The 19,897-nt window shown below is 45.5% G+C and overlaps 2 protein-coding genes and 1 long non-coding RNA gene across 4 annotated transcripts in view; 2 read left to right on the forward strand and 1 right to left on the reverse strand.

Annotated features, from left to right (window-relative positions):
- The first annotated feature begins 1,126 nt into the window (after positions 1-1,126).
- LOC132475896 (uncharacterized) lies at positions 1,127-15,203 on the forward strand. Of its 2 annotated transcripts, XM_060077278.1 has the most exons (12): positions 1,127-1,234; positions 3,230-3,352; positions 7,415-8,817; positions 9,399-9,586; positions 9,937-10,148; positions 10,332-10,489; positions 11,145-11,248; positions 11,621-11,681; positions 12,198-12,286; positions 12,703-12,828; positions 13,978-14,075; positions 14,367-15,203. In XM_060077278.1, exons 3-12 carry the CDS (start codon positions 7,437-7,439, stop codon positions 14,839-14,841), a joined length of 2,892 nt encoding a protein of 963 aa, XP_059933261.1. In that variant the 5' UTR covers positions 1,127-1,234; positions 3,230-3,352; positions 7,415-7,436; the 3' UTR covers positions 14,842-15,203. The 2 variants fall into 2 exon arrangements, with proteins under 2 accessions (XP_059933261.1, XP_059933260.1); XM_060077277.1 differs by lacking the exons at positions 1,127-1,234; positions 3,230-3,352 and adding an exon at positions 5,905-6,743.
- A 78-nt stretch (positions 15,204-15,281) lies between these two features.
- Positions 15,282-16,242, reverse strand: LOC132475897 (uncharacterized). Its single transcript, XR_009530013.1, has 2 exons — positions 16,109-16,242; positions 15,282-15,716 (listed from the first exon to the last, which is right to left on the reverse strand). It is a non-coding gene; the product is annotated as an uncharacterized LOC132475897 (long non-coding RNA).
- Positions 16,243-19,430: 3,188 nt separating this feature from the next.
- Positions 19,431-19,897, forward strand: part of LOC132475417 (pyruvate carboxylase, mitochondrial-like) — a 257,477-nt gene continuing 257,010 nt past the window's right edge. The window contains exon 1 of the mRNA XM_060076545.1: positions 19,431-19,847. The gene's annotated coding sequence lies outside the window, so the exon portion shown is untranslated. The remainder of the gene's footprint in view (positions 19,848-19,897) is intronic.

A 19,897-nucleotide genomic window follows, 5' to 3' on the forward strand; every position in this document is an offset into this window, starting at 1 on the left:
TGTGTCTATGTGGGCAAGTTTGAGTGTATTGATCTTCAGATCCAGATTAAAAAGGAACAGAGAGGGGGCTCTGTACTCAAAACGAAAGTGTGTGTGTGTGTGTGTGTGCGTGTTTGCGTGTGTGTGTGTATGTGTGTGTGTGTGTGTGTGTGTGTGTCTTCGTATTACATCTTACATTACATTACATTCGCACATACATACATTTTTGTCCCTCTTGTCACTCGTGTCTGTGAGCCGCAATCATTCACATGTCAGGGCATGTGAATTATGTGTCTCTGAGAACACCTACATGAACACTCACATACAAAGCCACAAGTAAGCACACACACAGACACATGCCCGCACGTACACAGACACAGACACACATGCATGCACACAAACACACACACACACACACACACACACACACACACACACACACACACACACACACACACACACACACACACACACACACACACACACACACACACACACACACACACACGTACACACTTACTCACTCCCTGAGGAAGAATAACTTCTCTTTCGGACACTTAATTTTAGAGCATGATCATGGGTAGATACAGGCAGCAATTTACCAAGCATATATTGAATGAGACAATGGGTGTACACGATTCTTATCGGGAAACGTTCACATCGTGGGCAGTAGGAACAAAAGGCAGGAGGAGTGACCATCATGGAGGTTTTAGGATTGACGATGGCTAAAGTCAGTCATGGCGGGAGAGACCAAGGTAAATTGCAAGACACTATTTGAGAAGTGGACATGTCTGCAAGGCTACAAGACAGTTAAAGCAATTGACATAGCAAATAGGTCAGTAGATTGGCATTGCCTGAGTATTGACTTGAAACTGAGGCCATGCAAATGCAATCCAAATGCAGGCTATCGTAACACTTAATTCGATAGGAGAAGGGAGACATCTCCCTTCCAAGGAGAATGTATACAAATCCATTCAAATTCACAAATACACATACAAATCCATATCATTTGCATATCAATGTATATTATAATTACGATTAATATTTCCACGACACTCACATAGACACACAGGCACACGCTCACACAGCGGTCTGGTCTATGCCGTTCATTCACCTGCTCGGTCTCGCTCCTCCTCTCATCTCTTTCCTCCCTCAAACATGTGGTTCACAAACACAGCAGATGCTTCACGCTAAGAACACACATACGCGCACGCACGCACACACACACACCGGTTTTCAAAGGACCATGGGAAAGGTAAGATTCATCTTTTGTAACGCACATTTTTTGGACTTTTGTAAGACAAATACTGAAAGCACTTTGCCTACTGTTCATTATTCAACAGTCATCCAAGGCTCTTGTCGTCTGCCTCACGTTGACACAAACAGGCTGTTTGTGTGTATCGTCGGGTTTGGCTCCTAAACTATGATAGGATATTTTAAGGTAGAAGATGTCCCTAAGCTATACATTTAGTTTTATCCCGGCTTACGCAACTCCACCTTCTAAGACGACATCAGCGAGTGTCTTCAAGTGTCAAATATGTTGTTGTTCAGTACTCCACCGCACTCTTCTTCAGATCACGGTTGACATGCCGAGCCTGTTAAACTCCTTAACGCATTACTTTTCAGCTATAGTTAACTCCCGTTCTTGGACTGAGTTCACATAGGGTTGTTTTGTGCCCGACCTTACCTCGGGTTATGCAGTATCGAAGCAAAAAAAGTATATGTGGGCTCCCGAGGGTTGGGTTAGATTTCGATAATGAAGGTGATACACTTGCTTTGCAACATCTTGTTTTGGTTTGTTTCCTCTGCGACACACCTGTGTCGATAAGGGCCTGTAACCCAACACTGGTGTGTAGCATTCTCATGTTGTTACGCGTGTCAGTGTTTACCCAAACGCATCCTTATGAACGGGTGCCATAACACACCTGATGCTATCTAGTGTCTACTGCACTTGAGTCCTTCCAGGACATGGGGGCTCTTGAGTTAGTGTGTGTGATCATGTCAAATAAACCGTCATGTAGTGTCAGCTGAGAACGTTTTGCACATACATACTTGGGAAAGTAGCAACTTGATCGCTCTTGAGAAAAGCCAACATGTTAAGATTGGAAAAATGTTGTAAACGCCATTTTGGAAAACATAGTTTTGCTTTACCAAACTATGAAACGCAATACAATAATGGGTTATAGGAACACAGAGGATGTTGTCTATTTTTGGTCTCGGTTGATTGACCTCCTTTGACATCTGGAAGAGGCTGAATGAGAACAACTGAACTTTGTGCTGAACCCCCCCCCCATCCACATACACCAAAAAACTAACATAACCAAGAAAATGTATTATATCAATATCAGATCACATTAAGAGCAATAGAAGTTGCGCAATTTATGATTGAATGAAGTCCATGAATCCAATCATCTGTGGTTATCAATGAATCATGAATCACTGTATAAATCATCGCAAATCTTACAATGAAAAACAAAAACGATAATACCTGTTCTTCATGCCCTGATAAAGTGAATGGTGGTGATACTTTTTGTTCTACAATTCCTTGATTTACAGATTTATTTTCCAGATTCAATTCATGATTTATTTCTTTATGGATTGTAAAACTTGATTTAGTGACATTTTTGCTGGCGGTATAAAACCAATCCCCAAAGAAATATTCAGTACATTACTGAAATAAGCAAGAGCAACATATTTCATATCATACATATTATGATACAGTTCCTAGTCAGTTTCATTACTATGTATCTTATGTCTACTTGCGTCTGAATAAATTTTGTTTTCTATTAAATGCATAAACTGCATTCATTCATTCATGCTTAAACAAGATGTCTATCTTTTTCCTCTTTAGATTTCCTTTAGATTTATATTTTTCAACAGACGCAAATCTTTCGCGAACATTTACGGCAGACAGAGTCCACAATCCTATCAACCTACAAGTCGAGATGCGAGAATAATACAAAGTTGCTATTTTTTGTCGAGTTTTTCAAATGAGCAACAAACGTGTTTATACATTTAGTAATATTCATGCAGAGCAGCCTTTATTTGTGTGTGTGCATTTGTGTTTGTGTGTATGTGTTTGTGGCCCTCCTAAATCGCCTAAACGTAAATTTAAATGAATACAGCGTGCACACCTGGTTATAGCAACAGATATATCCCATGCTATCTCTCACAATACTCTGTCATGCATGCTAATTATCACCATGCGGTTGGGATTTAAATGTTTTTCGGTGGTTTTATTTCTCTGTAGAAACGCCCTAAATCTTGAGAAATCCACCTCACCACCAGCCGCTAGTATCAGTGACGGCTCGCCAACGCAAGCGGCGAGGAGCAACGGAAGGAGACGAAGGAGGGAAGAGAAAGAAAGATAAAGGTATGATTTAAATAGAGAAAACTCCCGGCAGGTTGGGTGAGATCCCCCTCCTCTGCTCCGAGAATGGTTTTCCGCTCATTTCAGTGACAACTAAAGAAAATGAGTCTCCTCCACACAAACCCACACTTAGACACAAGTATGAGGTCCCACATACACCATAACATGTACAAATATTAATTCAAACACAGACGTACACACACATGAGTGCCTGAACGCATGCACACACACACATGCAAGCACGCATGCATAAACAAAGACACACACACACACACACACACACATACACTCTCACGCAAACATATGCACACACAAGTATGCATACAACACACAGGCATTCACTCACACACAAAAACACATGCATATACAAGTATGCTTGTGTGTGCTTTTGTGTGTGTGTGTGTGTGTGTGTGTGTGTGTGTGTGTGTGTGTGTGTGTGTGTGTGTGTGTGTGTATGAGCGTTTTTATATGAACACGCACACACACACATACACACACAAACAAGCACTTATGCATTGACACACACGCACAGATATGCCTACACACACATGCAGACTCATATCATACTGCATATATGCTCACACATACATGCAGGGCCACACATGCACTTAAAGCTATATACCCTGATACACACAAAGTCTGAGCATGGATTCTTGTAACAAACCATTTTGAATATTTGTACATTTAGACCCGAAGAGGGTTTGTTGGAAAAAATGCAATTTCCCTGCAGTTGGATTAATATAGTATAATCAAAGAAACGAGCGAAATAGTGCTAATTTAGACCATGCTTGAACATAAGATCTTTAGGTAAATAACCTTTTAGAGACTTCACAAACTCAATCAAACGCAACAGGGTTGTGCTGAAATTCGAGATGAGGGAAATGGGATATTTTCCTCAATAAAACCCCATTCTGTGTCACTTACTTTTTTTTGATAAACACGGACGATCATGTTATCCATGTTATTCATTATCGGCAGCATCAGCTTCTAAGCTTCTGGATGTGTTTGAACGCGTCAGTGAGGAGTGTATGCTAATGCTGGAGGAGGTAGATTCACCTCATCTAAACATGACCATGTTAATGAGGACACACACAGACACACCATGGGGTCGACTGTAACTTCTTACATGACCTTTGTTTTACGCAAAAGTTTCCAAATGTTCTGAGAAGTTTTTGCTGCTCACTCAATAATACCATAATATGGTACATCATTAGTCCTTCCATATTTTTGGCATGGGTGTGTTTCACTTCCATACCACACACAGAGTGGCAGGTCTACACGATAAACCTTTACAGACACCTTTTAACATGTCACTATTGCCGGCCGACTTTATGTTGGATGTTAATAGCCATACGTGCTTACAGCCCCTCCAGCAACAAAGGATGGTCCAAACTAAATTCCAGATGATTTAATATCAGAGTTGAGATTCTTAGATATGATTATTAAAGTCTGATTTGTGAGACTACATCCGTCTAAATTGTAATATATAAATAAAAAGTTATGAAAATACTGCAGGGATGGAGTTACTTGACAAGTTCATGGAGTATATATTATTGCCATCCCCAAATACATTAACCTTCTGCAGTGAGCCAGCCAGTGGATGAACTTTATAAAAGGGAGCTCTCTGACATTTATGTGTGTGTGTGTTTGTGTGTGTGTGTGTGTGTGTGTGTGTGTGTGTGTGTGTGTGTGTGTGTGTGTGTGTGTGTGTGTGTGTGTGTGTGTGTGTGTGTGTGTGTGTGTGTGTGTGCTAGCATTTGTGTGTCCAATTTATGATACTGGTAGCGGTTGACTGTGTGGTCGTGGCTGAAGATTTCATGTTTCTTGTTTCTTGTTTCTTGTTTCTATTATTGTAGTCTACCTTTAAGTGTTTGTGTTTGTGTGTGTGTGTGTGTGTGTGTGTGTGTGTGTGTGTGTGTGTGTGTGTGTGTGTGTGTGTGTTGCCAGCACTGTCTGTAGATTCTCAGATTCTTCATGGTCTTCCTACAGGTTTTCGGCCCTTCTCACTGCACTAGTCAGCTGACTAAGCCGAGGGTTAAGCATTGCTAACAGCCAACACCCACACACTCACAAACATAGAACACACACACACATGCACAAACACACACACACACAACCGCAAACAAAGATACACACACTCACAAACATAGAACACACACAGACACACACCTGTGTGCACACATGCATACATACACACACACACACACACACACACACATACACACAAACATAGAGACACGCACAAAACAATGTAAAAAACATATTCGTTGACAAGAACACACTCACACACATCACACACACATACACACACACGCACGCACACACACACACAAAGATGTATTTTTTGCTTCCTGTTGTTATGTGGTGTGAGTGAGAATGAGAATGAAAAGAGTTTAACGCTCGCAGGCCGAGCGAGAGACGGCGACAAAAAGCGAGGGAGCGAGCGAGAGAGAGAGACAAAGAGATAAAGAGAGAGATAAAGGTGAAGAATGGGCACAAAGATGGCAAGAGAAGAGAAGATTAGGTGGAAGGTGAGACAGAGTGGGGGGGGGGGGAGGAGGAGCCAGGAGATAAAGATAGTCAGAAGAGGGAGATCCGACAGCGCTCGTTTCCTCAGGATGTGGTTACCACGACAACGAGAAACAGCGAGACAACATCAGAACCCCTCTCATCCACCTTTGACACCTGCGTAAAAAGTGTGCGACTACGTTTATGTGTGTGTGTGTGCACGCGTGTGCGTGCGTATGTTTGTGAGTCAAACTGGGTATTTATGGTTTTGGGTCTGGTGTGTGTCTTAAGACAAGCGTGTGTGCGCACGAGCGCAGTGTGTGCACTTTGAGTGTCTTTCCTTGCGTTTTTGGACTGTATAGGACCATGTGAAATATATAGTGACTTTGCATTTCAGTCTTATGATCATTATGAGTGTGATTAACGTCATTATTCTTATCTGCTTCATCAAAATGTGGCCTGTGAATATGCTGTGGCGTTTGAAGAACAGAAGTACAGAACTGTTACATGGTTACATGTGACGAGAAGGAGGAGGTGGGCGGGAGATTGATAGAAAGCCAATCGCAGGTTTAGACGCAGAAAGAGAAAGAGCGAGAGAGAGAGAGAGAGAGAGAGAGAGAGAGAGAGAGAGAGAGGGAGAGTGAGATTGAGAGCAAGAGACATAGAGAGAGAGAGAGATACATAGCGAGAGAGATAGAGAGAGAGAGAGAGAGAGAGAGAGAGAGAGAGAGAGAGAGAGAGAGAGAGTCAGACAGATAAGAGAGACAGAGAGAAGAGACTGGATGAGAAGAGCACTGGAGAGAGGAATTAAGAGAATCTGAACAGAAGAACGAGAGTGGATCGAAGAGAAATGCAGACGTTAAATGCTGTTGAAGAACCTCCGCATGTATGTTATCATCTTCTATCTTGTTTCCTCATCTCTCTCTCTCTCTCTCTCTCTCTCTCACTCTCTTTATCTCTCTCACTCCCTCTGTAGTATCTGGCTCACTCTATGCTCTATTTCTAGAATAAACACGAACAAGAAAAAAGAGATAGCTTGCTCGGCTAAACACATTGGCTTGTTAGCATTTGCATTTGCACTTGCTTACAAGAATAAGTTAGCTGGTAGCTGGTTGGTTACGTGAGTTAAGTTAGTAAATTACCTAACTCACTATTTTGTTTCCCTCGTAGCGCATTCTTCAAAAAAAATAACTGCCATGTTTATTTGTCATTGGGAAGACAGGATAAGATATAATCATGTAGGGCCACCTTATGTCATGTTTCACTTTAAATGTCCAACAGAATTATTCAATTTAGAGAGGTTGAGGAAATTAGTTTGGTGTTTGGTTCGAGACTTATGTCATTTTATTTGGCGTAAAGTTTAAGATTAATCAGCAGAGGATCCAACCTTTGCTAAATAGGCCCCTATGTGAACTGGGACACTTAACATAGTGTTACGGTGGATGCATGGTGTGTAAGAGTGTAAGTGTAAGAAAGGGTGTCAATGTTCATTTCATTTCCCTCTGTCAAATGCACTGATCACCTTTTCATCCGCCTGTCTCTCCGTCCTTCTTCTAGCTAAAAACCCTGTATCATCGTCATGGAAGACCCTTCAACCACCAAACAGGCCAACACCCATCCACCCCACCACCACTTCAGCCTCACCCGTCTCCAGAGCCCCAGGCCCGGGTACGCCTCCACCACCTGCCGCTCCCCCTCGGACCCCCTCCTGGAGCCAGGAAGCAGCGCAGAACACCCACCGCAGTCCTCCACCACCTTCCCCACCTCCAGCCCTTCCTGGAGGGGCGTGGAGCACGCCGCAGCCGGGAGGGGGCTCCACCACGGGAGCAGGAACGGTCTGAGTGACGACGGTGACTTAGGGGACCCCCTGGTCCACGAGTGGTCCGACGGCATTCGGGCGAAGGAGGCCTGGGACGGCCGGGGGAGCTGCGGGAGTTCGGCGAGCGAGTTTTACGGGAAAGACGATTACTGCCGCTACGCCGACCGGGCTTTCCACGAGAGGAACGTCGGCGTCGGCGTCGACGTGGAGGGCGAACGAGACGCCCGGGACAGTTTCGACATGGTGTTCCACGACGACGGCGGCGACAAACCGGCCTACGGTCGCTCCGATAGCTTCGAGGTCAGCTACGAGACGGTGTACGATAAGCACGCCCACAGCGCCCTCCCGGTGAGCCACCCCCTGTTCTACGGCGTGGACGCGTTCAGACAGAGCAGCGTGGAGGAGGGCAGCGCCGACGGCCAGCCCGGCCTCCACCACGGCTACCTGGGAAGGGTGGAGGACCCGGGTTCGAGCCAGAGCTCCGGGGAAGGTCGATCCTCCCAGGTCCCGGAATGCGGGGACGGCGGTTGGCGGGGCGGCGAGGGCTGGGACCCGCAGGGCGCGGCGGCGGCGCTCAAAGCGCCGCCCGTGACCAACGGGAGGTATCCTCAGAGGCTGGACTCCTTCTCCGAGGCCTTCCAGCCGTACCGCCGGAGGGGGCTGCTCGCGGCCGCCGAGGGGGATCCCGCCGGCCGCCACGCGAGGTTCGAGGCGGGACGGGGCGAGTTCGCGGGCTGGGTGGCGGACAGCGGCCAGGGCTGTCGGCACGGCCCCCCTTTGGACCCCTACGGCCCCGCTCACTCCTTCTTCCCCTCCCACCCGTCCCTCCCCACCCTCCCCTCCCCTCCGTCCCAGCCCATGCCCTCGGTCCTCAGCCCCCCCCCCACCCCCTTGCCCCCCTCCTCGCTGTCGCCCTCCCAAGGGGAGTGTCCGCATCCGTTCTCCACGGGCCAGAGGGAGGGGGAGTACAACGTCAGTACCATCCAGTTTTTCCCCTCACACGCCCACCCCTCCCCCGGCGGAGTTTTATGGAAGCTTCAGGGACTGCCCCATTGCTACCCACAGCAGTCATGTGACCACAGGGCCGTCACCGATGGCAACCACAGACCTCACCACGGCGAAGAGGGCCAAGGCCTCTCAGGTAGGTGGAGCCGGGGACAATTGGTTCTTTCACCCTCAGAATTATTTTTTGCAAATATTCCTTTGCCTCTGATGGGTTATCACTTCCACCTCCAACTGCATAATCATCATCAATATTATAATTAGATTTTTTATTTTTATTATAATTGTTATGATTAAATGTTTAAAATAAATTGTCTCAATGAGCAAACTCAAGTGTAGAACGATAGGAATATTCTTCAAAAAAAAATTGGCTAGATATTCTTTGTTAACCAATATATTTGACAAAATTTCCCCCCCAAAAAAATCGGGCTATACTTTATCTAAACCGAAACCATCTTAGTGGGGAGGTTGGCTGAAATGGACTCTTTTTACAGATATGCACCACACTTGTGAAACATGTGAAACACCGTTTTTTTTCCTACAATGAAACCCCTGTGCTTACCTCACATCCATCAATTACTCAATATATTGAGCAATCATTTTTAAGTTGATATTGCTGCTTTTTAATTTAATGAATTTATTGGTAGCAAAGGTGCTAAATTTGATCTCTAATTTCTAGTGTCTAATTTTCTAAACCTCCTTTGCTTCTCTTCCTTCCAGAACATCAAAGTGTCCTAATGGCGCCTGAATCATCCTTCATGAGCTGCTCCCCACTCACTCCCTCCTCCCTCACCCCCTCATTCCCAACGGCCTCCCCCCTCCATCCATCATTCCATCCGGCTCACCTGCCGTCCTTCCACCAGAGGAAGGAGGGACGCATCACTTCCTGTCCGTCACAGGCTCTAGAGGTGCAGAGTGGATATCTTAGTCAATCACATCCCAAGGTTCAGGATAGTCACTGTTGTTGTTTTTTACTTGATAAAATGATAAACAAGAATCATCTTGAAGTTGCCGAATTATTGCTCAGTTTTAAATATGTAATTATGTTTCAAATATCTTTGAAGAAAACATGAATATACAAATATATAAATAAATACAGTTTTAAATATTTACAGCCAACCACTCAACAGTTTGGTAAAGAGAGACAGAAAGAGAGACAGACTGAGAGACAGACAGAGAGACAGATAGAGAAACAGACAGTATATGTAGAAACCAAAACCTCAAACACACTTTTCTCTCCTCCCCCTCAATCCAACAGATTAGAAACCCCTCGACCTACAGGGAAACTCCATTTCCCAGCATGCTTCACCACAGGGAGGCCGCCCAAAGGCAGGGCCATTACACTCCTCGACCAATCCTCAATCCAATCCGGCAGGGGGCGGGGCTATACTCCTCCGCTTCGCCTCTCAGTCCCAGCCCAAGGGAGATGGTCAGAGGGGGAGATGTAGAGGAACAGTATGCTGAAGAACCGTGAGTATGAAGGGCAGCAATAGTGTTTAGCACCTGCTAAATGAGGATGAATGAGTAAATAGCGTATAGAGAGACATTCTTAGTGTCTAGTTGAAAAACATTGCTATTGTGCTAATATTGACAGAATATGCCTCTATCGCCTTAAAGTGAAAATAACTGTCGTTGTTTTTTTCTGGTGTCCAGGTGTATCAACGTCGGTCCTGACTTCCAGGCAGAGCTCCCCACCTGCCACCCAGAGTGGGAGGAGTCACCCTTCCCCATGGAGGAAGCGTCGCCGAGGGAACAGTTGCTATGGAAACCGTTCCCCCTGTTGGAAGAGAGTGTCGTCGTGCAGGATCACGGTAATGTACAGGACAGTCGGGAAACTACAGTGCCTGATTTGGTTCAAATTGTTTTTCTAAGTGTGTGAACTACAACTTATGTCACAGTTACAATGTGCAGCCATGCCGGGTCAGTCGCAAATGTTTATTAGTCTGGAAGCTTCCAAGGTGCGTTGTAGACAAAAATGCCTTTTGACGAAATTGTACAGACGTACAACCAATCACGGCAATGACACTTGTGACGCAACATCGGCAGCCATCTTGGTTTCAAACCTGCCCCATATTAGAAAACCGGTTGAAGTTGGTCTGAATAGGGACAGGTCTGAGGGAAATCTTTCTGAACGGGAGAGGGGCCAGCCACATATGCAAGAGCAATTATAACATGACCTTTGAGTTTTGTTTGTTTCAAAGGCTTTGAGTCTTCATATGAAACACGAAAGTCTTGATTAAAAAGCTTTGCTTTAATTAACAACCTAAAACTTCTGTGTGTCTGTGTGTCTGTCTTTCTGTGTGTCTGTCTGTCTGTCTGTCTGTCTGTCTGTCTGTCTGTCTGTCTGTCTGTCTGTCTGTCTGTCTGTCTGTCTGTGTGTGTGTGTGTGTGTGTGTGTGTGTGTGTGTGTGTGTGTGTGTGTGTGTGTGTGTGTGTGTGTGTCTGTGTGTCTGTGTGTGTGTGTAGTTGAGCAGCTGCTGTCAATGTGTAATTCTAGCTGCCTGCCAGGAGGGGGGGCCAACACAGAGCTGGCACTGCATTCCCTGCATCACTGCAACGGAGACACAATGGTGAATATAACGGCTGTCACAAACCTGTTCCCTTTTTTATTTCATTCATTCATTCATTTTAAAAACAAAACCTGTATGTTGCCTGTATCCATCCTCAGACAATGCTTTTGTGGTTGCACTGATTGAATCTTTCACTCACTCACTCACTCACTCACTCACTCACTCACTCACTCACTCACTCACTCACTCACTCACTCACTCACTCACTCACTCACTCACTCACTCACTCACTCACTCACTCACTCACTCACTCACTCATTCACTCATTCAATCACACACTCACTCACTACCTTCATTCATTTTTCTTCCTTCTTTCATTTTCCTCTCATCCGTGCTCATCTCATCCCTCGCTCCATCACTCCGTCCCTGAAGGCTACCCTGGCGATGTTGCTGCTGTCGTTGCACACGGCGGCCGGAGACTACCACTACTCTGGTGCTCACGGTTTACCCTCTTTTCAAACAAACTTTATGTGTAAAGCATTTTTGATGCAAAACTGCACAAAAACAACAAAACCAGATAAAAATAAATAACAATAAAATAACATGTTAGAGATACTTTTAAACACATTAAAACTAAATCACTCACAATTCTGTGACTGCAATAAACGATTAAAACAGTTTGGCGGTAAGCAGCTTTTGAAATGTTGTTTGTTTTGGTATGTTGTACCTTCTAAACAGGTGTGTTGAACTTTGTGATTATTGGTTTATTTTGTTATTTACTATTCATCACCTCTTTACAGTAACTCTGTTCCTCTATCTCTAACCGTCCCTCCCTCTCTTTTTCTCTCACTCTCTCTCTCTCTGTCTCTGTCTCACCCCCTCTCTCTCCTTCTCTCGGCATCTCTCAATTCAAATGAGCTTTATTGGCATGGAAGAAAACAAACATTTACGAAACAAAGAATAAATAATACAGAAATATAATATGTGTGTCTAAAATCTCTCTCTGCAGGCAGCGACATGTGGACCGACCAGGAGAGGGCAATGTTCAGCGAAGGCCTGAGGACTCTGGGCAAAGACTTCTCCTCCATACAGAACATGGTACGAACCACGGCCACATGCAGCCTCCGCAAAGATCACAAAGACACACACACACACACACACACACACACACACACACACACACACACACACACACACACACACACACACACACACACACCACACACACACAAATACACACGCAAACACTTACACTGTAACTCAGCAAAGAAGACATTACACACAAGTGTAATGTGTCCTTTGCTGAGTGATAAGGCATTGTGACTCCTATTACTGGGGTTTGGGAGGGAGGAACGAAAGTGTCTGGTTTCAAACCCTAATGTCCCAACCACGATAGCTTTAAACACATTTCAAAAGAGATGCAATGTGAATACTTATGTATGCGTTGAAGGGTTCATGTGTCTTTAATTGAGTGTGTGTGTGTGTGTGTGTGTGTGTGTATGTGTATTCTGCAGGTGAGAACCAAGAGTGTGCGTCAGTGTGTTGAGTTCTACTATCTGGGTAAGAGGCTGGTGGACATGCAGCGGAGACAGGCCAACAGACTGTTAGAGGTGGAGGCAGCTGAAGCCATGGATCAGCAGGTCAACACACACACACACACACGCACGCACGCACGCACGCACGCACGCACGCACGCACGCACGCACGCACGCACGCACGCACGCACGCACGCACGCACGCACACACACACACACACACACACACACACACACACACACACACACACACACACACACACACACAAACATACATGGACTGAAGCCCACCATCGTGATGGCAGTAAACCTTTGCTCTTTCATTTCGGATGTGTTTGTACAATCCCTCTCCTGCACCCTTTACCCCTGAACCTTTAACCAATAGGACAGTGTTGTCATGTGGATGTCATTGTACCATTTACTTATTTACGTGGGGAGATTGGCATGCTCTGCCTGTGTTCACGTGGGTCTGGTTTCCCTCTCACACCGAAATACCAAAGGTTAACGTCAGGTTTGGGTTTAGTTGTATGCGTTGTTAGCTTTTGACCCCATCCCATTTCTACCCCTTACCCCTTCCCCTTCCCCTTCCCCTTCCCCTTCCCCTTACCCTTCCCCTTACCCCTCCCCCTTGTTTTGAAGGGGTAAGGGGAAGAAATGGGATTGGGCTTTAGGCCCAATCCCATTTCTACCTCTTACCCCTTACCCCTTACCCCTTACCCTTACCCTTACCCCTCCCCCTTACCCTTACCCTTACCCCTCCCCCTTACCCTTACCCTTACCCCTCCCCCTTACCCCTTCCCCTTATCCCTTCAAAACAAGGGGAAGGGGGAAGGGGTAAACATGGGATTGGGCCTTTATGTCAGTCAGTCTTTCCTAGAAATCTTCTGGAAATCAGTTAGGATTGGTCAACTACAGAGGATAGATCAAACTTAGATCTAACTTTCTAAAACAGGTACTTACTAACTAACTAGCATATTAGCAACAAAGATTGTGTCTGTGTTCATTCTGTCAAACCTGCTCTTTCCCTCTGACCTCACTCATTCCCTAAAACACTTACATACAGACTTTCTCTGCCTGCTCAGATTAAATCTTTTCCCACAGGGCATTCTGTCTGTCACGTTTCCTTTCCTCTGAGGAAGCAATAACTTTAAGCTCATCATTTAACTGCCATTGCATGGATCATCTTTCGCATACATGCTCATAAAACCCACCCACAGAGAATTACATGCTGGCGATTATTTCATGTTTCTGTAGGTGACCACTGTCCCCCAACCAATGAGGACGTTGGTTGGACCGGAACGGGCGGTACCTGCTCCATCGACTACCATCTTCCCTTGTAAAATGTGTGGCAAGTGAGTAGGACCTGCTGTATTGGAGGGCTCAAGTTATGTCCTCTTGCCAATGCCAACAGATGGTTTGGATTTTACAACTTGCCTTCTAATTCTATTCTCTCTCTCCGGTTTACTCCTTCCTCCATCTTGCTTTTGTTTATAAACCAACCTATAATCCATCCTCTTTTCCTCGGTATTCCAACTTTCTCTTTTCAATTTAACTTTTTATTCATTTATGTTTATTCTCATCGTTCTCTTTCATTCGTTCCTCCCTTCCCTCCTTCCTACTTTCCAACCTTTCCCCCTATCCAGAATGTTCTTCAAGATAAAGTCGCGCAACGCCCACATGAAGATCCACCGGCAGCCGCCGGAGGACTGGAGCGAGCGCCGGCTCCAGCCCCAGCTCCTCGCCCACCGGCTCAACAGCCTCGCCCCCAACCTGGGGGGCAGTGGTGCTCTACTCCAGCCCCAGGCTTCTCCCCGGGCCTACTCCTTCCAAGGCCTCACTCTCCCCTCCAACAACAACAGCAACAACAGTCATACAGACAGTGTTTTGAACTCGTTCGAGGTAAACAACGACCACAGCAGCGGCGGCAGCGGTGTTGCTCATGCAAGCGACATGCGCATTAGAAATGGCATTAGCACTTTATCAGCCTTTAGCAACATGAGCGAGACAAACCCTCATGATGTTCTTGGGGGCGGGGTCAGTGACTCTGCGGCCAATCAGAGAGGGCCTCCGAATGTTCGGTCACCTGTCCATTCACCCTGGACTCAGTGGACGGGCTAAGAACCTGTGGAATCAAGTCGGCTCAGGGGTACTTAGAAGAATTTTTTATAGCGAGAAAAAATTTTGGGCAAATAATATTTTTTGTAACCCTGTTTTTTGTATGAAATGTTTACTTTTAGGGAAGCTCTGAGGCCCGTACTGTTTTTACAAAGATGTGTTATTGCAGTACGCTGAGTATTGTGGACTGAAAGTTTCCATCAGTTTGGATCCACATCAATTCATTGCACGCTCAGCTTGACGCACACACACACACACACACTCACACACACACACATGACACACACACACACACACACACACACACACACACACACACACACACACACACACACACACACACACACACACACACACACATACACTCACCTAGTTCTTATACAGTGCTCAAATGGGTTAATATTGACCTTGGTGAAACATCTACGGTTGATGTTAAACGGTGGGTGGGTGTGTGTGTGTGTGTGTGTGTGTGTGTGTGTGTGTGTGTGTGTGTGTGTGTGTGTGTGTGTGTGTGTGTGTGTGTGTGTGTGTGCGTGTATGTGTGTGTGTGTGTGGGGGGGGGGGGGTTCTGTGTATGAGTGAGTGAGTGAGTGTGTCTTGTAGATAGATAGTTTCATGCTTTTTCTTTAGAAAACTTTACTAAAACAGGATTCAACTGCACTAAACAAAGTTCTTGAAATATTATTCAATAGTTCTAAATGGAACGTTATTAAAACAGTATTAACAAAAGATAATAAACAGAACAATGTTAAACCAGCTTTATTGTGGATAACCATTAGTTGTCTGCTCTCTCTTGGTCATTTAGCTTCCTCCTCCTAATCTTTGTGAGTTAGACCTTCTCCTGCTTTCCTACCAGGGGATTGTACTCCCTTGACCCCCTGTCTTTATCCATCTTATGAGAGGGTGCATTAGTGGCTGTATTGTTTAGCATCAATCTTAGGATTTGTATGTTGCTGTGTGTTATGAAGTAAGGGAGTTATACAAAGGACGCACACACATTGATTCACGTGCACAAACACGCTTGGACATAAAAACACAGATTATGCAAGCACACATGCACACAAACAAACAACAGCGAACACACAGACAAACACATGCGTGGGCTCACACACGCTCACACACGCACACACACACACACACACACACACACACACACACACACACACACACACACACACACACACACACACACACACAAACAAACACACAAATCCGCACGGACTTACTCATACACAAACTCACACGCAAATTCATGCTCAAACGCACAAACTTGGAGCTGCGTGCGTACATGAGTCTATGTACGCAAACTGTTTGCCCATTGTGAAACCCAGCCGGCCCAGCACAGTGTGAGGCAGGCCAAACACCTTGCTGTCCATGCGTTCCACAGTCCAACATGACCGGCAGCACTAGGGGACCGCGGGGCCCCAGCCATGCTCTGCCTGCTCCGGACTCTGTGGGACGGCTGCAGGGGCCGATTGCCGGCCCTCAGGTCCACTTCACGGCCTTGTACTTTACACACGACGTCATCCCCTCACCTGTCACATGTCACCTGCTTTTATGAGGGGTGGGGCAGGGTCGGCCGGCCACTGGCTCCCAGGGGGTACGGCTCACAGACAAAAGGTGCTGGGGTCGATTCCCATTAGCTGCCTATTACTCCTATACCTGTTCCTTAATCCTTAATGCATGTTTGGGGCAGTTTCTCCAAGTCCTCTGGGACTTGTTAAGCCATTTGTGAAGTTTGTAACTGTTATTGATGGCTGTATAAATGCACAAATGGATAAATGGAACATGTTACATTTAATTAACCCTGTTTTTCTGAAATCTATACTCATAAATGCATACATTATACATATGTTTTATTTGTACACATAATGTTCTCTATTAATAAACATGACTGAAAATTCCCGTTTTCCCTAGCCTGAGAAAGCTATGCTTTTCGACTAACTCGCTCAACTATCCTCAACTTTCTCATGGATACCTTTTGTTTTGCATTGCATTCAAAGCTGAAACACATGTAAACTGTTTCCCTGTTATGTGTTCCCATTTGGAGCGTATCTTGGTTAAATGTGGTTCTTCATTGTCATGAGGGGACCTCGGCTCAGCTCCATGTTGTGGTTAACATGATATAACTTGTGGCTCTGACTTGAAGCCTAAACAAGTTTTATATAGAGGCCATTGAAGGGCTGTGATGCTCAGTGTTTAATTGGTGGCTTTGTTCAATGCCCAGAGGGGTGAGGGGAGGAATGAAAGGGGGCGGGGTCTAAAGTTTGTGAATGCAAGGCCTGTCTCGGAGTGGAGGGGAGGGCCTGGGCAGACATGCACACAGACAAAAGGACAGGGAGGTGCAAGCAAGGAGCTAGAAAAACAGAGTTAAAGACAGAGAGAGAGACCCACACAGACAGTGACAGAGAGAGAGCGAGGGAGGGAGACAGAGAGAGAAAGAGAGAGAGAGAGAGAGGGAGAGAGAGAGAAAAATTAAAGAGAGGTTGGTTTACTTTAACCCAAACCTAACTCACACACACTCCCCCCTGGCCCGCTTTGTTTCTCACGTTTTTTCCCAACCCAGTCTTTTATGTCTGTTATACAATGCTTTTGGGACAATTGACACATTACATAAATACACGCGTATGAACAAAGACCTACTGTGATTTGGGATCATTATTTTACTGCCAGCGTCACAGGACTACAATTCACTTGCCAGTTCCTGGTTCCTCATGAGAAAGCTTCAGGTAAAAGAATCAGCCCTACAGTATGACTTCTTGAACCAGCTTCTTGAAACACCTTGTTGTAGTGTCACCACTCTCTACCTCCAACAGTTGTTCAACTATATATCTTGTTAAGCTAGCGGCTATCTTGGTTGGTTGGGTTGGTCAAACTTTTTTTTCATTTTTTTTTTTTGTTAACCCATGAAAACTCAATTAATTATTTTGAGTTCTGCGTTCTATTTCCCCAAACAGGATATGGAAATGCATTTCGATTAAGTCGTCATCGACCCAACAAACCAACATGGCATAAACTGCAATTTGCATAGGTCATGAGTCTAATGCATTTACTTTCATGCATTTCTATTTACTATTCCGACCCTTATCTCTCCGGCCTTAATCTAGATCATAGCACTACAGGCACACATTGTAAGGTAAAGTCTCACTCTCTACACCCTGCTCTTTCTTTCTTTCTTTCTTTCTTTCTTTCTTTCTTTCTTTCTTTCTTTCTTTCTTTCTTTCTTTCTTTCTTTCTTTCTTTCTTTCTTTCTTTCTTTCTTTCTTTCTTTCTTTCTTTCTTTCTTTCTTTCTTTCTTTCAGGTTAAAGGTCCCAGGTCCTTAAGGGAATTCATCCAGCCTTAAAGGTGGCTGTATTCCAGGTGCCCCCCCCCCCCCTGTGCATTATGACAAACACAGACATGCACGCACTACAAGGTGCTATGGGCTGACACACAAACACATGTACACACTATGTGGTGCTGTGCTCGTGAACACACAGGCCTGCATATTAAGTTACAAGAGAGTAGAGAACACTTGGATGGAGGGACACAGAGAGAGAGAAAGGGAGAGAGAGACAGACAGGGAGGGACAGAAAGAGAGGGGGAGAGAGAGAGAGGGATAGACAGAAAGGGGGGGGCAGAGAGAGGGATAGACAGAAAGGGGGGACAGACAAAGAGAGAGAAAGAGAGAGAGTGAGAGAGAGAGAGAGAGAAAGAGAGAGAGAGAGGGCAAGGGAAAGGACCAGGGGGTTATGGAAATAAGGTAAATAAAACAAAGTCAAACTGTGGTGCAACTTTTAAAGGGATCCGATTACTCCTGCTCATGGGAATGAATATGTGAACCGTTTGCTGTCTTTACTTTGATGTTTTGACCAGGTTGTCTTGAATTCATCAACGGGTTTCAAGACGACCATTGTTGAGTAATCTTGGACTGATAACATAAAAGTATGTGCGTGTGTCAGTGCCTGCATGCGTGCCTGCATTTGTGTGTGTACATGCACATGCATGGAAAGGAAGAGACTAGGAGATAGAAAGTCGGACAGGTGTGTCAATGTGTGCATTGACCATGCCTGTATCTGTTTGCGCGCTTCTTGTGTGGTTAGTTATTGTCTGTCCTACGAAAGAGCGACACAAAGACCCATTTCAGGAGTCTGTAACTCACACCCCTTTAGCTCTCTCCCACTCCTTTTTCTCTTTCACCAAAACCAATGTGAACACTATCCAGCCCAGGAATCCCTCCCCTCTCTCCCCTCTTCTAGCACCCCATCTCAAACCCTTTTTTTCTCCACTACTAAAAAACATTATTCTACTACTCCAGAATATTAAATAGTTAAGCCGTTGTAGCCGTTGTCATTAATGACCCGCTGTTGTAATCCATAACTTTACCAAATTAAATCCAGCATTCCAATATCCCTAATAAACATATTTACACACGGCCCAAAAAACTCATCCATATCACCTCAACTTTTATCCCTCCTCTAGCTCTTTAAATCGTGCCGCTCATTGGAGATCCTGCAGCGCCTCCATCTGATTGGTCGAGAAAATAGGGGGCGTGGCCGCCCTCTTGCGTAATCCAACCGATGGATGAAAGCTTAGTAGAAGGGAGTGCGCGAGATTACGCGACTCAAGAGGCAGGCGCAGTTGCCGACTTGTCCATATCCGCCGAACGCTGACGGACGGTGTCAGTCGTGTTAGCTTCCTCCGGTAGATAGTTAGCAACTAGCCTAACTAGCCTCAGAGTTTAACAGCTGTTGTACGCTTCCGCACGAGCGTTTGAACGCGAAGCTTGCGTGCTGTCTCGTCCTGCAATCACTCGTCCATCCCGGACGCACGCGCCGCGTATCCGTGTGTTTGATCGCCTCCCCTTCCCCTTCCTTTCCAGCAGTGCGTGTGTGTGAGAGAGAGAGCGCACGCGTGTTTGTGTTGCTGTGTGTGGCGTTAGCAAGCTCTCTCCTTCTACTGTGACAGTCGAGTGTGTATCCAGCACCAGTGGATTGACATTGTCCACAGTTGACCCTAAAAGCATCATGTAAGTACCTGTGAATCAAAAGCGTGTATCGCGAGCGTAGAGGCAGTGGA

This window comes from Gadus macrocephalus, chromosome 17, assembly GCF_031168955.1.
Source record: "Gadus macrocephalus chromosome 17, ASM3116895v1".
Lineage (NCBI taxonomy): Eukaryota > Metazoa > Chordata > Actinopteri > Gadiformes > Gadidae > Gadus > Gadus macrocephalus.

Coding starts and splice junctions, on each gene's coding strand:
- LOC132475896 (XM_060077278.1), top strand. CDS start 7,437: ATGGAAGACCCTTCAACCACCAAACAGGCCAACACCCATCCACCCCAC. Junction 8,818..9,398: donor AGAGGGCCAAGGCCTCTCAG/GTAGGTGGAGCC, acceptor TCTTCCTTCCAG/AACATCAAAGTGTCCTAATG. Junction 10,149..10,331: donor GAACAGTATGCTGAAGAACC/GTGAGTATGAAG, acceptor TCTGGTGTCCAG/GTGTATCAACGTCGGTCCTG.